The sequence below is a fragment of the Cydia splendana genome, chromosome 21 (genome assembly GCF_910591565.1).
Source record: "Cydia splendana chromosome 21, ilCydSple1.2, whole genome shotgun sequence".
NCBI lineage: Eukaryota > Metazoa > Arthropoda > Insecta > Lepidoptera > Tortricidae > Cydia > Cydia splendana.
Window position 1 is genome coordinate 10,389,315 of NC_085980.1, and position 18,411 is coordinate 10,407,725.

Below are 18,411 nucleotides of genomic sequence, written 5' to 3' on the forward strand. Positions count from 1 at the left end.
TTAATGCAATGAGATAAGGCACAAAACGTGTAATTAAATGTACTTTAAATGTAAATGGTTTACCTGCTCAACATTTTGACGTGGGAAAACACGGCTGGTTTATTCATAAATTAATAATTATCCATCACAAACATTACATGTAAAAAATTCAAGTCTCACAATTCGCTTTTTCTTTAAAACAGAGATTAAATAACAAAATAAATACATTATAAATTATAAATCTAGCCCTAAATTAGCCTGAGGCATTGTTCCCAAGACGCTGGCCGCGTTCCCCCTCTGCACAGTGAGGCTGAGTTTTTGTGCAAAAAAAGCGCCAGCTCGTAGGTCGCCAGACACCCAGACTAGTTTGGTAGAAATTTCTTTTACTAGTTTTTTGATGTCTGACGACCAAGGACCGAGAGTTTCAATTTCAACCTTTTTCTTTTGCGCAAAGGTTTTGAGATGTACTTAATGTAAAATCAGATCCATAGAACTCAACTGTCATTGTTCCCTAACAATGATTATTTCTAGAGTTAGACCAAGAAAAGTCTGCAGCGATTTTGATAGCCCACGCAGTGCAAGTGTTATTTCATAGAAGTTTGACGTTTAAAATTACACTTGCACTGCATGGGCTATCAAAATCGCTGCAGACTTTTCTTGGTCTAACTCTAGTTAGTTAACAATTTTTTTTTCATAAATGGAATGCCATAATTCAGCTCCAAGTCAAGCAAAACAAACACAGCAGGCACAGCCGCACCCTCTTTCCTCGCAGCCATTCAGGGCATTTTCGACCCCCTCTGACTTCGTTATGGATAAAGCTGATAAGCCTGAATTTCAGTGACCATGAGCTTAAATCACAAGGTTTCAGAGCCATGTACCACACACACACGTTTCTTAACACATTCATTGCCACTAAGTGCTACGGGTTATGCTCGTAGCGCGTAGCTACGTTTTCGCCGTAGGGAGTGCATAGTCGCTACGAAAAGTGTCCCGACAGTCGGGTTCTTGGCCCTGAATGTGTTAAATTACGTAAGCAAAATATATAATAATTTTCGCCTTGAAATGTATTAAAGCACCAATACCAGATTAAAATTAGAATCACAAACAATTTAACCATTTCAATAACACCCAAATCATTTTCATCAAGTCGCATCTGAATACCAACTCAATTGTATCGGAACAGCGCAAATGAATCGCTTTATTTCACTTCGCAAACTTATATAAAAACCTAATAGCAACCCTAAGTCAATAATAACAAAGTCTAAATTTGTACAACGGCATGCTCACCTGAAAAGTGTTATTTGAAAATGGTTTTATTGACCAGTGAAAAGAGTTGAAATTGCAATGGAGTGATCCTGGCCTTAATTTGTCGGTTGTATTTTATTCGCGCGCCATCTCGATGAGAATTTGTCAGCTCGTGCTTTTAAGGGCCCTCTTTGCGTATCGATTCACAATGGGCTGTCGGTAATATTTTATTGCACAGACTCCATACAATGTATTAAGAGTCAGACGATACCGCCGCCAAAAAGCTGCACTCATACCATCGAAGTTATGATTTCAATTTAAAACGACATGTTAAAATTATAACGTAACGGCAATAGGGAATATTAGGTAAAGCTCTGCGTAGGTGGCACCATTAGTTATACAGTAAACAAACCTCATTGACATCATCAATGATACATCATGCGTCACTAGATCAATCACATGGCCTGCCGTGAAACACGAAAATCGAAAGTTCGGTTTCTGCTTCTCTATCACTCTTGCTTATTCGATCGATAGAGAGGCAGATAAAGAAATTTCGATTTTCGCTTTTCGCGGTAGACCTGTAAACAAACCGCCTTGGTGCATCAATGTCATAGTGAAAACTTGTCAAAAAACTGTTTAATGCCTAGTATGTATAAGTTACTCTATGGTTTACTAAACAAATTAGTGCTGCACTCTGGCGGCAGAACATTGCAGTAATACTCCCTATTGAATAGCGGCTTTTTGGCGGCGGGTTCATGTGACTCTTAAGCTTCATGAATTGTTTGCCTTGTGTGAAAATTAAACATGGAATACATTGTCTTTTACCCGATTGTATGACAACAAAGAGCAAGAAATCAATAAGTAATCATTTGATGGACTTTCCAAGGCCGTAAGGGCCACCACACACTGGCCTCTCCCGATTGTCGACGATTGTCTAGACTCTCATTTTCAAACGATATGCTTTTTAGAGTTCCGTACCCAAAGGGTAAAACGGGACCCTATTACTAAGACTCCGCTGTCCGTCCGTCCGTCTGTCCGTCCATCCGTCCGTCCGTCCGTCTGTCACCAGGCTGTATCTCACGAACCGTGATAGCTAGACAGTTGAAATTTTCACAGATGATGTATTTCTGTTGCCGCTATAACAACAAATACTAAAAACAGAATAAAATAAAGATTTAAGTGGGGCTCCCATACAACAAACGTGATTTTTGACCGAAGTTAAGCAACGTCGGGCGGGGTCAGTACTTGGATGGGTGACCGTTTTTATAGATAATGGTACGGAACCCTTCGTGTGCGAGTCCGACTCGCACTTGGCCGGTTTCTAATTAAGCGTTTCTTTTTGAGATGCAGTGTTTTTCTCAAATTTATATATTTTATTGTCCGTCATGTTTGGCAAGCGTCTGTAGACCTCTGGTCAATGCTAATTGGTAGATGTAATACGACCACTTTATCCTGAGCCGGCCCGCCCCTGCGTTTAGTAAAATGCTCAACAGGCGGGACCGGGTCCAGGGGTCTCACTAAATTGGTCACACACTCGATCAATACCATGTGATGGTTTTATTTATTGTCGTGTGTTGTGGTGTCGGTTTGTGTGTACAGTCACCAGCAATAATATGTTACACAACGAAGGCCGCAAAAATATGTGACGCGCTCTTATTGTACTACAAATAAGACCGTGTCAGATATTTTTGCGGCCTTCGTTGTGTAACATATTATTGCTGGTGACTGTACATACAACGTTTGTACAGAGGGCACAGAGGGGCCTTTTATTCAGTAGAAAATCGTGGAGAGATTTATTTACATTTTACTGTAATCGGTTTATGTGACGATGAAAAAGGGTGACAGAGATCATGAGGCGTGTTGCGATTGTAATGCCAAGTTATGAATTTGACCTGGATAGGTATAATATAGAGTTAGACCAAGAAAAGTCTGCAGCGAATTTGATAGCCCACGCATTGCATTTGTCATTTTAAAGTGTGTTATTTTAAACGTCAAACTTCTGTGAAATTATGACGTATAAATAACACTTGCACTGCGCTGCGTGGGCTATCAAAATCGCTGCAGACTTTTCTTAGTCTTAAGTATGTTTATGGTTGAATGTCACTTTTGACACTGACAGATCATATCCATAACAAAATTCATAACCTGTCCTGTGGAGAGAAAACTCGTGTGTTCATCCGAACTGTAATGTTTTATCTCCTGTAGACAATAGTTAACACCTTTATAGCCCTTAACTTTTGGGTATGTCCACAGGAAAGACCTGAACATGGTTTTGAGTCAGACCCCCCTTATTTAGAATGCTTTAAATAAGCTAAACTCACATACTAGCATAAATACTAAATACATATTAAGTATATAAATATCACAGTTCATATTTCATATTATTAACAAATCACAACTTGATTCTAAGAATTAGAATTGGCCTCCTTCTCACAGAAAAGATTCCTTGATCTGACATATTTGACCTTTACAGCCAAGTCTCAAGGTCTCAAGTACCCTCTTCCACACTGTTAACTGTACATCGGTGGACCTTATGCCTTTTGCATTAAGGTCCACCGATGTACAGTTAGGAGTGTTGCTGTCTCCCTCTCCCACATCGACGTTATTTATTCTTTCAATATAACAAAGGCACGCCAAGATAATCACGACATAATCAATCTCATCTGACGTTATATTCTCCATCCCCTTCACTCACACTCTCACGAGAGAGATAAAAACAGTAATTCACTTTTTCTATCAGAGTGACGTTCGATTTGCAGCTTTAACGCGTTAGATCAAAGTAGGAATTTTATTGAAGTGTTTGGAAGCGAGGAGCTACGGATCGTAGCATCGCTACGGCGTAGCACGTACGCTTGACGTGCGCGTAGCAAATGGATTTGACAGATTGTTAGGAGCGTATTTTTAAAACGAATTATGAAAGTTGTAAGAAAGCTTTTAAGCTCGAGGCGCATTCGAATTTTAAACATTCAACTAGAATTTATATTGATTTGACATTTTTTAAAGTATTATACCGTACTGTTAATAACGTCATATTGTCATGCACCTTTTCCTTGGTCAAAAGGTGTTTTCACTAGTTAGCAATTTCCACAGTGCCATTCTACGGAGCACGATAATAATATAACGTGGTACAGTCACCTACAAGAGTTCTTCTAACAACTGGGTTACTGTTGTCGCCTGGCTAACGGGACAGAATAACAACAAGAATTGTTGATTTTTGTCACTCAACTGTACTTTCTTAAAATCATTTTGTACCTGTGAATAATTAATACCTCACTGTTCAAATACCTCACAATTCTGATTTTCTCCAGAGTATACTACAATACTTTACTCTTTATTGGTATACTAACAAGATCATTACTCCAGCCAATCAAGGAAGCGTTTATGTATGACGTTCCTTTACCACCCCAAACAAAAAAACATCTTATTTTACAAAGAAAACCACGTCGGTTACACCCTTTATAGCGTGAATGGAGGTTGTTTCTCGTAAAAACATGGGTTTATGGTGAAAATCTCGCGTTCATAAAACGCCGGGAGTAAAATTTTACTGACGATAAAATACAACTCACTTTCGATTCTAGATAATGACAATTCGATATGCTTGACTTTAATTCGTCCCTCTCGTTTACTTATGATAAAATTACCAATTGTTAGGAGTAAATAAATGGAAGAAATCGTCGGTATTGTATTTTGTTCATATTGTTATGCTATTTTACGATAACTAGGCTGGATATCTATTTTACAGTACATATGGTGCTATTTTACGGCCCTAGGGCGGGATTAAGGACAATACGGCCTATGTCAAAAAATTTAAGGGCCATATGTACTATAAAACGTTGTACAATACACGTGCGAAAAGGTAATTCGCAATTCGTGTAAATTTAAAACACTCCCTTCGGTCGTGTTTCAATTTATCGCCACTCGTTGCGAATTTCTTACTTTTCGCACTTGTATCGTAATGTACCAGAGTTAGACCAAAAAAAGTCTGCAGCAATTTTGATAGCCCACGCAGTGCAAGTGTTATTTATACGTCATCATAATTTCAGAGAAGTTTGACGTTTAAAATGACACTTGCACTGCGTGGGCTATCAAAATCGCTGCAGACTTTTCTTGGTCTAACTCTAATGTTATTCTGCATATTATGCATTCACTGAATACGCCTCCTTTTCGTATTTCTGACTAATGTTTAGTAGTATAAAAAAAACAGGTGTAATCTATATCTATGGTACTTAAGTCAATGTTGACACTTCATTGTTTACAATTTAGTTCACTGATGTTTAAAGTAGAAATATGGTAATAATAAACAATATTTCGGGGGCCAGTACACCGTGGGCCGGCAATAAAATTTTATTAAGCAGGTTTTATAAGTATGTACTTATATATCCCATAGCTCAGTAGTTTAGTACATCGCTTTAGTCCTTTAAGGGCGCCTGCTAGCTGGCGTGGTTGCACCGAGCGGGTGAGCAATTTGAGGAAAAATGTTGAGCAATGCTATAGTCCATTTTTTTTAGCATTAGAAAGAAGGTAGGCGATCTTGACATGTCTTTTAATTGAAAAGGGCATTTTAAAAATCAATAACTATTACTTATGAAAGCAGAAGAATATTAATGATCGTATTAGATTCATAATTGTTACATATATGCCGTGACTTCTTTTTAAAACGTGTTTTTCAATTAAAAGACACATCAAGATTGTTTACCTTCTTTCTAATGCTAAAAAAAACGAACTATAACTGGCACGGACTCATGCGGCGAATTTTACCTAAAATGGCACTCTAGCTAGACAGGTATAAAGACAACGATTCATAGCGAATTCACGCCGGGAACGCGTTTATTAGATAAAGATAAAAGACATTTATCTGTACGTACTTATTACCTTTCTCTTCTATTATCTACCTCGGGTCCTTTCATATTGTAACGGAGACTCCGAGGACAATTCAAATTAGGACTAATGAAGGTCGAGAGTTAATTTGGCTTCGTAACAAGCGGAATTCCCCTTTTTAGGCTTGATTGAATACTATCGAGTGGTTTTACGAATACGGTTGACTTATCCTTTGGCAAGGATACGTCAGGTATGATCAAGGTTATTGTTTTAGGGTTCCGTACCCAAAGGGTAAAAACGGGACCCTATTGCTAAGACTCCACTGTCCGTCTGACCGTATGTCTGTCACCAGGCCGTAACTCATGAACCGTGATAGCTAGACAGTTGAAATTTTCACAGATGATGTATTTCTGTTGCCGCTGTAACAACAAATACTAAAAACAAAATAAAATAAATATTTAAGTGGGGCTCATACAGCAAACGTGATTTTTTGCCGTTTTATTTGCGTAATGGTACGGAACCCTTCTTGCGCGAGTCCGACTCGCATCGATAAATTATGAATTATGATTGTAATTATTGATACAAACGCCAGGCTAGTCCCAACATAGCATAAATAAATAAATGTAGATTTTATCGCGGGACTACAGTACGGGATTCTTCAAAAAAGGAGTGTACAGCGACGTCAAAGGTATGTTTACATTTTTCGCTTTATTACAAAGGAGTACTTAAGGTGCAAACATGTAAACATGTCTTTGACGTTGACTGTACAGGTTTTTGTAGGTGTAGATGTAGCTAAGACGGATTTTAGCACGAGTATGAAATAGTTATTTGTTTTACAAGGGGGCAAAGTTGTTGTTTAACCGCTCGTGCTAATATTGATACCCGAGCAAGCGAAAGATTCCAAAATTGAACCACGAGCGTAGCGAGTGGTTCGAAAAATGGAATCTTGAGCATTGCGAGGGTTCAAAGCACGAGGGTTAAACAAAATTTGCCCCCGAGTGAAACACAAAATTTTTCACCACACCAACCCGAAGCAAATATTAAATGTAAAATATCAAACAAAATCAAACCAAATCAAATTCAAATGGATGTTATTAAATATTTATAATCCAAAATCATCATTTAAAAGTCAATTCTAACAGCAAACATACGAAAACATCTCAAAATTTGCATTTGATTACTTTGCCTCACATGTGAATAAAATTCAACTTTGCTATCAGTTTTTGAAGTGCAAAGTAAGCCTTTCCGAGCTGGTGTGGTGAAAAGAAATTTAGAGATCCCTTTACTATTATATATTATGTATTTTTCGTGTGAGCCCCACGAGTCTAACCGGGGAGCCGGCAGACCTCGTCGGCGATGGCGGGATAACTTGGACTCCTTCTTGAGAGGCTGGCCAGTACCCGTAGACAACATGCCAATCGCTAACGGTCAGTAGCGAACGAAACGCAACTGTCACTGTCACACTAATATGGAAGAGTGACAGAGAGACAAAAAGCGATTCGATGGCGAAGTGAAAGTGATCGTCACCTTGGCTAGGCCGCCTGATATATCACTAAACAGAGACGAGTGGAAAGAGAGGGGGGATGCCTTTGCCCAGCAGTGGGACACAGTATTCTTTCATTATGTGATGCACAATATACAATATTTACAATCGCTATTTACTATTTGCTGAATAAACGTTTCATCTAGATTGTATTGTTGTTGCAGAGGATGCGGCGGCCGCGGCGGCACCGCTGGCTGACGGTGTCTGTATTCTTCATCGCGTACTCCGTCGGCCAGGCCCTCATGAGCTCGCCTGGAGACGCGGTAAGTCTGTATACAACTGTCTTAGAGCATTTAATAACTGGAGTCGCCTTTAAGAGCTTACCCCTCTGCCGAAAAACTTGCACAATTGTGCAAATTTTTGTATGGACTGACATGACTATTTGTACGTTACGTACAAATCATGTAGAAATAGCAATACATTCGACGTCCCCTCGCGCGCAAAAATCGGCAGATTGTTTCGTAAAGAAAATGACAGCCATGACGTCTCCAGTTACTAAATGCTCTAAGACAACTATAGATACAGGGTGGAATATTTCTAGAGACTGAGCTGAGAGGATAGTGTTGTCTAAGTGATCTACAATCAAGTTATTTCTTTATTGCACCATGGTAATTACAAGATGTTAAAACATAAAACGTATCTCATGGACCCGGAACGGGTATGGCAGTTAAAACTTAAAACTAGGACTAGTGCTATTAAATATCATATTAATAAAAATTATAATTATTTACATTGTTGGTTGGTACAAAGTTACAAACATCGGAATCATTTAAAAAATCGTCAACTTTATAATAGTTTTTATTAATAAGAAATGCCTTCAACTTTCTTGCAAACGTTTCGTCCTTCTCTTCTGACCTAATGTAGTTTGGAAGATTATTGTAATATTTTGCAGAGGAATATAGGGGGCTGCTTCGGAATAGTTCTAGTTTTGGTGCAGGTAGTTGAAGTTTGTTTTTTAACCTTTCATTTTGCTGTTTTTGGAACAGGTGCATATTTTTCCTCACATACATGGCTAGTTCATAAATATAAATGCATGGTAATGTTAGTATACCGTGCTCAGAAAAATGAGGCTGGCAACTTTCTCTGTTATATTTGTTTAGCAATATGCGTATACACCTTTTCTGCATTACAAACAAGTCGTGTGCATCAGTACTATCACCCCACATCACGATACCGTATCGCAACCAGGAATGGGCATAGGCATAATAGGCAGAGAGTGCTGCAGCGAAATTTGTATTTTTACGTAGTATAAATAACGCATATTGGAATTGGGATAGTTTTGTTTTAGTATTTAAAACGTGGGCTTTCCAATTCAAATGACTATCGATAGTAATACCTAAGAGTTTGAACTTATTTACCTCTTCAATTTCTTTGTTGTTAAGCATTAGTTTTAATTCTAAAGGCGTTCTTTGGTAAGGATAAAATTGGATTAGTTTTGTTTTATCAGTGTTTATGCTAAGATTGTGATCGAGCATCCAATGGTTTACGTTGTTTAAGGTTTGGGATAGCTTTGCGTTAATATCGTCATTGTTATTGAATTCAAAGAGGAGGGATACATCGTCTGCAAATAGGGTACATTTTACATCAATTTCTTTCGGGAGGTCATTTATATATAACAAGAACAGTAGGCAACCCAGTACACTTCCTTGAGGAATAGATCCGCTTACTTCTTTGACATCAGAACGGACTGATTGCAGACTAGCAGAGGAGGGATCAAGATACTCGATTTGAACAAGCTGCGCGCGGTTTTCGAGGTAAGATTTGAACCAATCGAAAGCGATGCCCCTGATTCCAGAGCCGTATAAGTTTTGTAGTAAAACTGCGTGAGAAACTTTATCATATGCCTTGGTGAGGTCTAGTAAGAGTCCTACTGCAATGCGTTTATTATTAATCGTAAAGCTGGATTAAAAAGTCTTTACTATTATAATAACTCGATTGTAGATTTAGATAACATTATCCTTTCAATTCGGTCCCTAGAAATGTTCCATCCTGTACATATAAATAAAAAATAATATATCTTTTTATTTCCACATTACATTACATAGAGTAGGTACATTTAAATAAACTTAATCTAATGTGGATCCCTTTTGGGTAAAAGCTTGCTTAGTCTTAAAGATCATGGAAAATCACTGAAATATAAATATACCTATATAAGAAAGTATACTTTACATACACAAGCTATATTTTTGACATCAATAAATCTAAGACATTTTTGTTTATCATTTTAGCCAAAAGAGGGCTCCACGCTGCCCGAACCAACTCCCACGATACTCACGTCACCAAAAAAAGAAACGGACTTTACCAAGGAAACCAGTCCAAAAGGTATTTAAATGATTTAGATTTCTTTATTTCATGATGAAAATTACCTACACTATAAATTTGCTACATTCGTCAAAATTATGTTTATCTTCTCATCATGATCGTCAAAGTGTACATAATGCTCACATAGATTATTTTTTTTAGGATTAATGTTATCTTTTACTTTTAATATTGCCTCTATAATAGCGATAATAATATATTGATAATGTAGGTAAGGTACGGTAAATATCTTCCATGTTTTACATTATTAATTTAGAATCACACACAACACACACAATAAGTACCTACATCTTTTTCGCTATCTGGACATACATAGGTATATGGCACTCTAGTTAATAATGTAAAACATGGAAGACATTTCGATTAGTTGAAATTACCCCGCAGTCGAAATCATCCCGCTGCACCTTAAATATGTGGTCATACGGTAACTGAACCATAAATGACTTACCTGAAATAAAGACAAGTTAGACCAACAGTAAAATATTATCATAAAAAAATAAAAAATAAATAGTCAATGTAAGGAAAACTCCATAATTCTGACAGAAATATATTGCCATTTTTGCTTACGTACTTGGGTCAATTTTCAAATTGGCATTTTTTGCTGTCCCACGGCTAAAACTCAAAGTCCATAGGACTAAAAGACTGGGTATGTATATATTTTCATTCAAAATATTATAAGCTTTTAAAAAAATGAAAAACTGTTCCTTAAATATTATTTGTTTCTGACAAAATCGCATTTTAAGTTCCAAAAACGGCGAAATTTGCCGTTTTTTCGCGTGTCCCAGTGGCGACATAGCCCAATAAAAAAACTCATAACTTTGGATGTACGCAACGTATTATAAATACCTTTGTATTTTTATAAAGAGCATTTTCTAGAGAATTGATTTAATCCTTTCGATAAATTAATGCGTTATTTAATAAAACAAGGGAAGCCTTTTTATCGCTGTCCCGCGCGGCACTTGTTTTGTTATGACTTACAGATACCCCCCAAAATCTTTCTTTGTCTATTGAATAATGGTTAGATTAAATTTATGACGCAATAGTGCGGTTAGTTGGGCGTCGATTGACATCGAGTGTGGACGCGGAAACAGTTTATTTTATATAAAAACAGGTAAGAATCTCTTTCGATATATTTTGGTACGACTACAATGACATTTGTCTGGACGCTTAATATGTTGGTACACAGTCGAAATAAAAATGTGTATTTTATAATAATAGTTGCAAATATAGTGTTAAAATATATAGTAAAATATATAAGTGAGTCGGTTGTATAGGAAATTTTGCTAAAAAATATTATTGGCGACATTTATACGGCTATTTTGACCGCACAAATGTCGATTGTGGCATACAAATGTCGACATAGTGCCATACAAATGTCGAAAAAATACCATATACATGTCAAAAGCGCCTTACAAATACATAAATAGTGCCATACAAATGTCAATCTTTACACGTCCATATCTAACTAACTATAAAAAGTAGAGTTGTGTTGTGCCTCGTGCAGTATATTTTTTGTTGTTAAGAACCCTTCCTGAAATTATGATTATAAATCAGCTTTTCCAAAAATAAAAAATTGCCATACAAATGTCGAAAAAACACCCTCTTCAAAAATTGACCCACTTACAAATGAAAACTAAAGTACTTAATCCTGGTGAAAGACGCAACTTCATTCTTAATCTACGTATGAACCAAACTATGTAAACAAATATTTTAACGTTTCCACAGAAACAGAACCAACTCCCGCTGGTGAGAAAGAGAAAGTGCCAGAGGAAGAGGAAGACAAGGGGAGGAAGAAGTTGCTGAAAGGGACCACGGAGCCCGACGAGGAAGATGAGGGAGAGAAGAAGAAGCAGAAGGACGCCGGGTACGAGCCCTCGGTGAGTGCCGCGCTGTTCTTGCTGTTCTTAAGAGCCCATCAACGTGCACACTAGCGCCACTGCTAAATATTCGTGTATATTTAAATTTAACGAAAGATATTTAAAAAAAGGGGGCCGCTACGTACTGTATTTTGTATTTAACTACCTTTTGAATACATCTAACTAGTTTTTATGTTGCTGGTTCGTCGATCTAGGAACTCAAAACAAAAACGGCCGTTTTAACTTTGGACGCATAGATTGACGAATCCAGCAACACAAAAACTAGTTTGATGGTATTCAAAAGGTACTTAAATACAAAATACAGTAGGTCCATAGCGGCCCCCTTTTTTAAATACCTGTCGTTAAATTTAAATAATCACGATTATTTAGCAGTGGCGCTAGTGTGCACGTAGTTCGCCGGACGATATCAGCCTGTCACTTGTTCCGTTACTGTCACCTTTTGCGTTTAACTGACAGGCTGATATCGTCCTGCGAACTGGTAATCTAGTTATGACAGGGATGTCGAATATTCGCATCCGCATCCGCAACCGCGGAACTTCCGCATTATTTTCAAAATCCGCATCCGTATCCGCATCCGCATAAAATTGATGTCGAGCTTAATGCGGATGCAGATGTCGAACCAGTCAGTACAGAAACGTCTTAGCGGCGGCGTAAGTGCTAGGTAATTTCGTCATTACCTATAACCGTCTAGGTCCAGAAAAGTCGGCCAAGTTACTGTATTAAATACAACGTACCTAAATTCTTGCTCAAAGACTAAACGTTTCGTTTTTTTTAAATAAAAAATACTAAATAAAACGTAATATTTGACGTTTTTAAATAGGTACCTAACCTTGACATCCGCATCCGCATCCGCGGATGTCAAAAAATCTGCATCCGCAACATCCCTGATCTGGGGGCTCCTTTAGTGACAATTCTTAGAAGGGGGCTAACGCAAAATCAACCAGAGTTACCGCATAATGCACGGAGCTGTGTATACTGCTATCTACGTCATCTGTTTATCACTACACCAGCACTACACCTTGTAAAACAAAGTCCCATCCCACGCCGCGTCTGTCTCTTTGTGTGTATGTATGTTCGCGATAAACTTAGAAACTACCGAACGGATTTTCATGGGGTTTTCACCAATAAATAGAGGAATCAATGATTCTTGAGGAAGGTTTCGGTGTGTAATTTGTTAAGGTTTTGTGTAACTAGTGCGAAGCCGGGGCGGGTCGCTAGTATGTGTTATATTTATACCTACCTATTCTTTTCTATCAAACATCGCTTTTGTTGAACTTCGTTACATTATTAATCTTCTTCTTCTTCTCTGTCGTATCGCTCTTGACAGAGCCGTCGTGGTCACGTTGAGGCGTCCGCAATAGGTAGTAGAGGCGGACACAGCTCTTTGCACGATCTCCCGCCATCTCTCCATGTTGGCAGACTGTCTGGCACAGTCAGATACGCCGTTTCCCACTGCGGATTTCACTTGGTCAGTCCAGCGCATAGGTGATCTGCCGCGCGATCTGGTTCCCTCCACTCTTCCTTGTACGACCAGTCGCTCTATGGAGTCGTTATCTCGCCTAGCGACATGGCCAAAGTACTGTAGTATGCGCGACTGTACTACGGTCGATAAACGCTATGTGATGCCGAGCTCCTGGAGTATGGACACGTTGGTGCGGAAATCCGTCCACGATATCCCAAGCATTTTCCTCCAGCACCACATCTCTAGGGCATCTATCTTCCCCTTTTCCAACTCGCGCACTGTCCACGTCTCTGCGGCGTAAATAAAAATGGGAAATACGAGTGTTCGCACGAGCCTGACATTATTACTACTATAATATACGTTCCTATAATTTATTTTGTGGTTATGGATAAAAAAAAATGTATTCAGTTAATTCTTATCATAATTTATATAAAAACCTTGCCATAGGCGTACCCACGGTGGGGCAAGGTGGGGCAGTTGCCCCACCCTGGTCTGTGGTCTGATGAGAAGCTAAAAAATTTTAGGAACAATTAAGGCACGTAACCCTACTTCTGCCCCACCCTTTAAAAAGTTTAAAAAATGCTGGGTACGCCCATGAACCTTGCCCTTACCTGTATTACTGAAGGTTACCTTTACACAAAGCCTTACCCTAACCATTAATTTGTTGCTTTCATCGCGAGGAAAGGCATCGAGATCAAAAGAGGGCTTCAGACGAATTGTAAAAGCTCTTTGTAGATGCCTTATGCAAATCTTAATCTTATCCTTCGTATGGGATCTCATCGTTTATGAAATGTAATAAATAATTCATAAATATAAGCGTAATCCAATAGTTAAATTTTATATACTTACACTGGTTTGTTTAAGCATTTGTCTTGCTTCCTGTACGAGTAGGTAGATGTCTGAAATAACTTTCCCTATTCATTAAGACCCTGGCTTCGATATGGCGAAAAGTTTAAATTGGTATGTCTTGAATTTCCAACTAAGATAATATTCGCGTATAGTCGTGTATTCGGGTGTAATTTTAATCGAATAAAGTCATTTCTGAAATTGTGTAGGTATGTACAGGTACACAGCAAGTACCTAAGCATGTGCTTAGGAGTAGAAAATAGTAATTTTCTTCATTTGGTGATCACGTAATACTCATTAATTACACAACTGTAAGTTCCACTGTAAGTAGAGAGAAAGAAAGAAAATACATTTACTTGCGTCAAACCAAAACCAGTTAAATTACAAAGAAGACATAGAACAGATGGACGTTAAAAATGATGAAGTAATGCTACGGACGAGTCAGCCGCTGCGCTGATTTTCAGTGGGGACCTAACTTAGAATTACCTTAAAACTAATAAGGAATATAGGGGGTCTAGCATAAGTTGCGTTCTCGCGCGCGAGTCCATACTTGAAGTCGCGCTTGATGTATGGAGTCGCGCTCGAGAACGCAACTCATGCTAGACCGTAAGTACTGTAAGTACCGAAGTATTCACCTACTGTACTGAAACTATTCATTAAACATGTAAACAAGTTGTCCTGTCCAGAATAGATGTAGTCAATAATCCATTCTCATCGTATTTTAACGGAATCGATCGTATTTGTCATGCTACTTCAGTCAATCTCAATATTTTGTACTGAGACTGACTGAATACAATGAGAACGGATTATTCACTACATTTGTACAGTAATTTGCAATACTTCAGTTTCTTAGATTTCAGTATTTTTGGATATAAGAGGTGGCTCATTAGCGCACTGTTTGTAGCAAACTTTTCATACCCGTGTTGATCTAAATGTTTGGTCCAGTTTTCGGAAACTCTATAGAGCCGGAAATTACTCGTGTTTCATACGATAATAATTATGTTTTGGGGTAAATATAATAAAGTTCTGTAATATTACGTGGTGAGAGTACTCCTAATTTGACGTGTTACATCTCTACTTTTGAAGTAATATATAGGTTTTATTCCTCTTATGTAGATAAGAGGAATAAAGCCTAGAACGGCTCGATTCGGAAAATGAATTAGATTTCTACATTTCTACTACACTTCAACAAGTTACGATACGGATAATTTAAAGATATTTGTAAGATAGATAATTATGTCAAATTTGACGTTTCCGCGATTCTGGAGGTCCTCTTGAACGATTTCGACAAGTTATGACTTAGATATCCAAGTCACATCTAGTCGATATCTAATGTAGATCTTGTTGATCTCTAAATCGTCTCAAGATCTTGTGATTATCTCGAAATCCGAATAGGCCTGTTAATCTAGTATCATACAGCCAACCTATAAACTGATGTTAAATAAATACCTACTTATTTTACAGTACATATGGTGCTACTTTACCGCCCTAGGGCGGGATTAAGGACAATACGTGCCTATGTCAAACATTTAAAGGCCCATATGTACTATAAAACGTTGTACAATACACGTGCGAAAAGGTAATTCCTATTTTTCGCACTTGTATAGTAATGTACTATTACAGCATCTGCGGTTTATGCCTCATTATCTCTAATGTTTGTTTTCGTTGGTTGCAGAATGCAGTGCCGACGGTCCACCCCTTGAGGAACTGTACTCCTCCTGCTATCGAGCAGGTAACATGCCAGTTTATTATTAGACATTTTCAGTTGTTTTATTCGCATTAATATTCTGATCAAAATGAAAAGAGGCAAGTTCACATTTAGGTTTTAATTTTATACGAGCAAACACGAATCTAAAGATTTAGTGAAGTTTTCTCAATTTTCATTAATTACCTTACATACAAGATTTAGATAATGTCATAAATAATTAAGATTTTATAAGCTGAAGTATCAAGCCTATTTTATTTGTGTATAGACCTGACGTTTGGTGCGGTTATAGGTATGCCTTTTTCGTTTGTTTGCTCTACTCTTGGCGGATCATTGTAGTAATTTGTAGGTGTAATGTATTATTATTACAAGGTTTTTTTTAACCGTTACTGTCATGCTTGTACACAGTTCCCTCGGCCACTGATGGGGCAAAACGCGCGCAAGCATGGAGGCCTGATATTACACGTGCTGGTGGCTGTGTTCACATTTATCGGACTCGCTATCGTGTGCGACGAGTACTTCGTGTCCAGTCTTGACAGGATCTGTGAAGGTACGTAGACTACTAAACGCCACTTGCACCATCCCACTAAATCATAAATCATAAATCATAAATCATAAATTATTTATTTGCGTGAATAGGGTCAGATTACAGTTGTTATATATACATAAAGTTCCTCCTAATTCAACCGTCCACAAACAGCATGCAAATATTTGTTGTATTTCTTAAGCTAAGTATTTATTACATTATATACATTATGTACTACAATATATCATTGAAATAATCGTGAAGTGAATAAAACATTTTATTTAACAGCCACTCATGTAGGGTTTTCTTAAATTTATTCATTGGCAAGCATTTAATGTCAGGTGGCAACTTATTAAATATTTCTACACACATAGCAGGGCAGTTTTTGTTAAAAATAGCAGTTTTTTTTTGCATTCCAACTACAAGTCGTTCACCATTTCTAGTATTTCTAGGGTATATGTCACTAGCTGTAATAAATAATTCAGGGTGTTGTTTAACAAATTTGGCTACTTCAAAAACATACAGGCAAGGAAATGGCAGGACTTTAAGCTTGAGAAACATCGGCCTACATGACTCGAGAGGGCTAATACCACAGATTGCACGAATACATTTTTTTTGGGATCGCAGTACTCTTATAATATCTATCCCATTACCCCAGACCGTGAGTCCATATCTGAGAATTGATTCGACATATCCGTAATAGGCAGCCATGGCAGTTCTGTGATCAGATGTTCTACGCAATCTATTAAGGACAAAAACAAATCTATTCAGTCTTGCGCATACAGTCTCAATATGTCCATTCCAGTTTAGCTTATTATCTAAATGTATTCCTAAAAATTTTACTATGTCACGTTCTTGTAATAAATGTCCATTGTAGCTTATAATTATAGATTGACTAGATTGATTAAAACGTAAATACGTTGTTTTTTCCAAATTAACTTGGAGATTGTTTCCTTCAAGCCACTTTACTACACATTCTATTGCACTATTTATGTCAAATTCGTGATTTGCTTGAGTTTCTGATTGATTACTTGATACTATAATTGAAATGTCATCGGCGAATAAAATACATTTATGATGTGTGATGTCAGGAAGGGTTGACCGGTTAACCCAGGGTTAACCGGTCAAACCTTTATTTACCATGGTTACCAGTACAATTTGACACTGGGTTAACGGTTTAACCGGTTAGTGGGATGGTGCAAGTGGCGCTAAGAGATTTCTGAAAATACTGAGAAAGTCTGATAATATTTCATGACTTGGCTAACTAATTAATAGTATATTTTCGAGCTTTTCCTATTTGATTTAGATAGCTGCCATACCAGGCAAAAGCGTTACGTAAGCGACATTCTCCTAAGCCTGGAATGCCCCTGTAATTCAATAGACTCGGAGACCGATGATGTCCTGTTATAAACTCTGGTACACCCAGTTTATCAGTAGAAAAAGGTGGAAAAGTTAAAAGTGTTCGCGTGATGGGTTGACCTCCCATAGAAAATTTGAATTTCGTGTCTTTTTCTACTGACACAGTGGGTGTGCCAGAGTATATAATTTATTTGTTTGTGGTATTGTTACAGAGCTAAAGCTGGCGCCCGACGTGGCTGGCGCCACGTTCATGGCGGCCGGCAGCTCGGCGCCCGAGCTCGCCACCGTCGTCATTGGCGTCTTCTGTGCGCAGGACGATATCGGTGAGGAACTTTTAACATTTCATCTTAAGTAGGTGTACCTATTACCTATTGACACTCAAAAATTATCAATAGTAAATTATTAAAACGAAAGTGGACGATACACAACCGAAGACCTAATTTTCCTTCGTATGGAGAATCGGTCGTCCCCTTTTCTCTTAAGGAATAATAATCATTGAGTACCACACAAAAAATCGTGGTAACCAAGCGCTTGAGAGGACACATTAGATTCCTCGTAAAACAGGTGAAGGAATAGTAATAGCAATAGCTTCCTAGGATCAAGGGATTGTTCCCTTCCATTCGTCTCCTTCATCAAGTTTATAAAATGATGGGGTTTCAATTAATCCTGATCAAGTCATTACATTAGAAGTAATGTAACGGCATTGAATAAAAATGGAATCCATCAGGATTT

General features: G+C 37.9%; 1 protein-coding gene across 1 annotated transcript in view; it reads left to right on the forward strand.

Moving 5' to 3' along the window:
- Positions 1–18,411, forward strand: part of LOC134801018 (probable sodium/potassium/calcium exchanger CG1090) — a 45,351-nt gene that overhangs the window by 7,673 nt on the left and 19,267 nt on the right. Inside the window, exons 2-7 of the mRNA XM_063773517.1 lie at positions 7,750–7,848; positions 9,814–9,907; positions 11,630–11,781; positions 15,765–15,821; positions 16,203–16,344; positions 17,892–18,002. Coding sequence (XP_063629587.1) covers positions 7,750–7,848; positions 9,814–9,907; positions 11,630–11,781; positions 15,765–15,821; positions 16,203–16,344; positions 17,892–18,002 — 655 coding nt within the window. The remainder of the gene's footprint in view (positions 1–7,749; positions 7,849–9,813; positions 9,908–11,629; positions 11,782–15,764; positions 15,822–16,202; positions 16,345–17,891; positions 18,003–18,411) is intronic.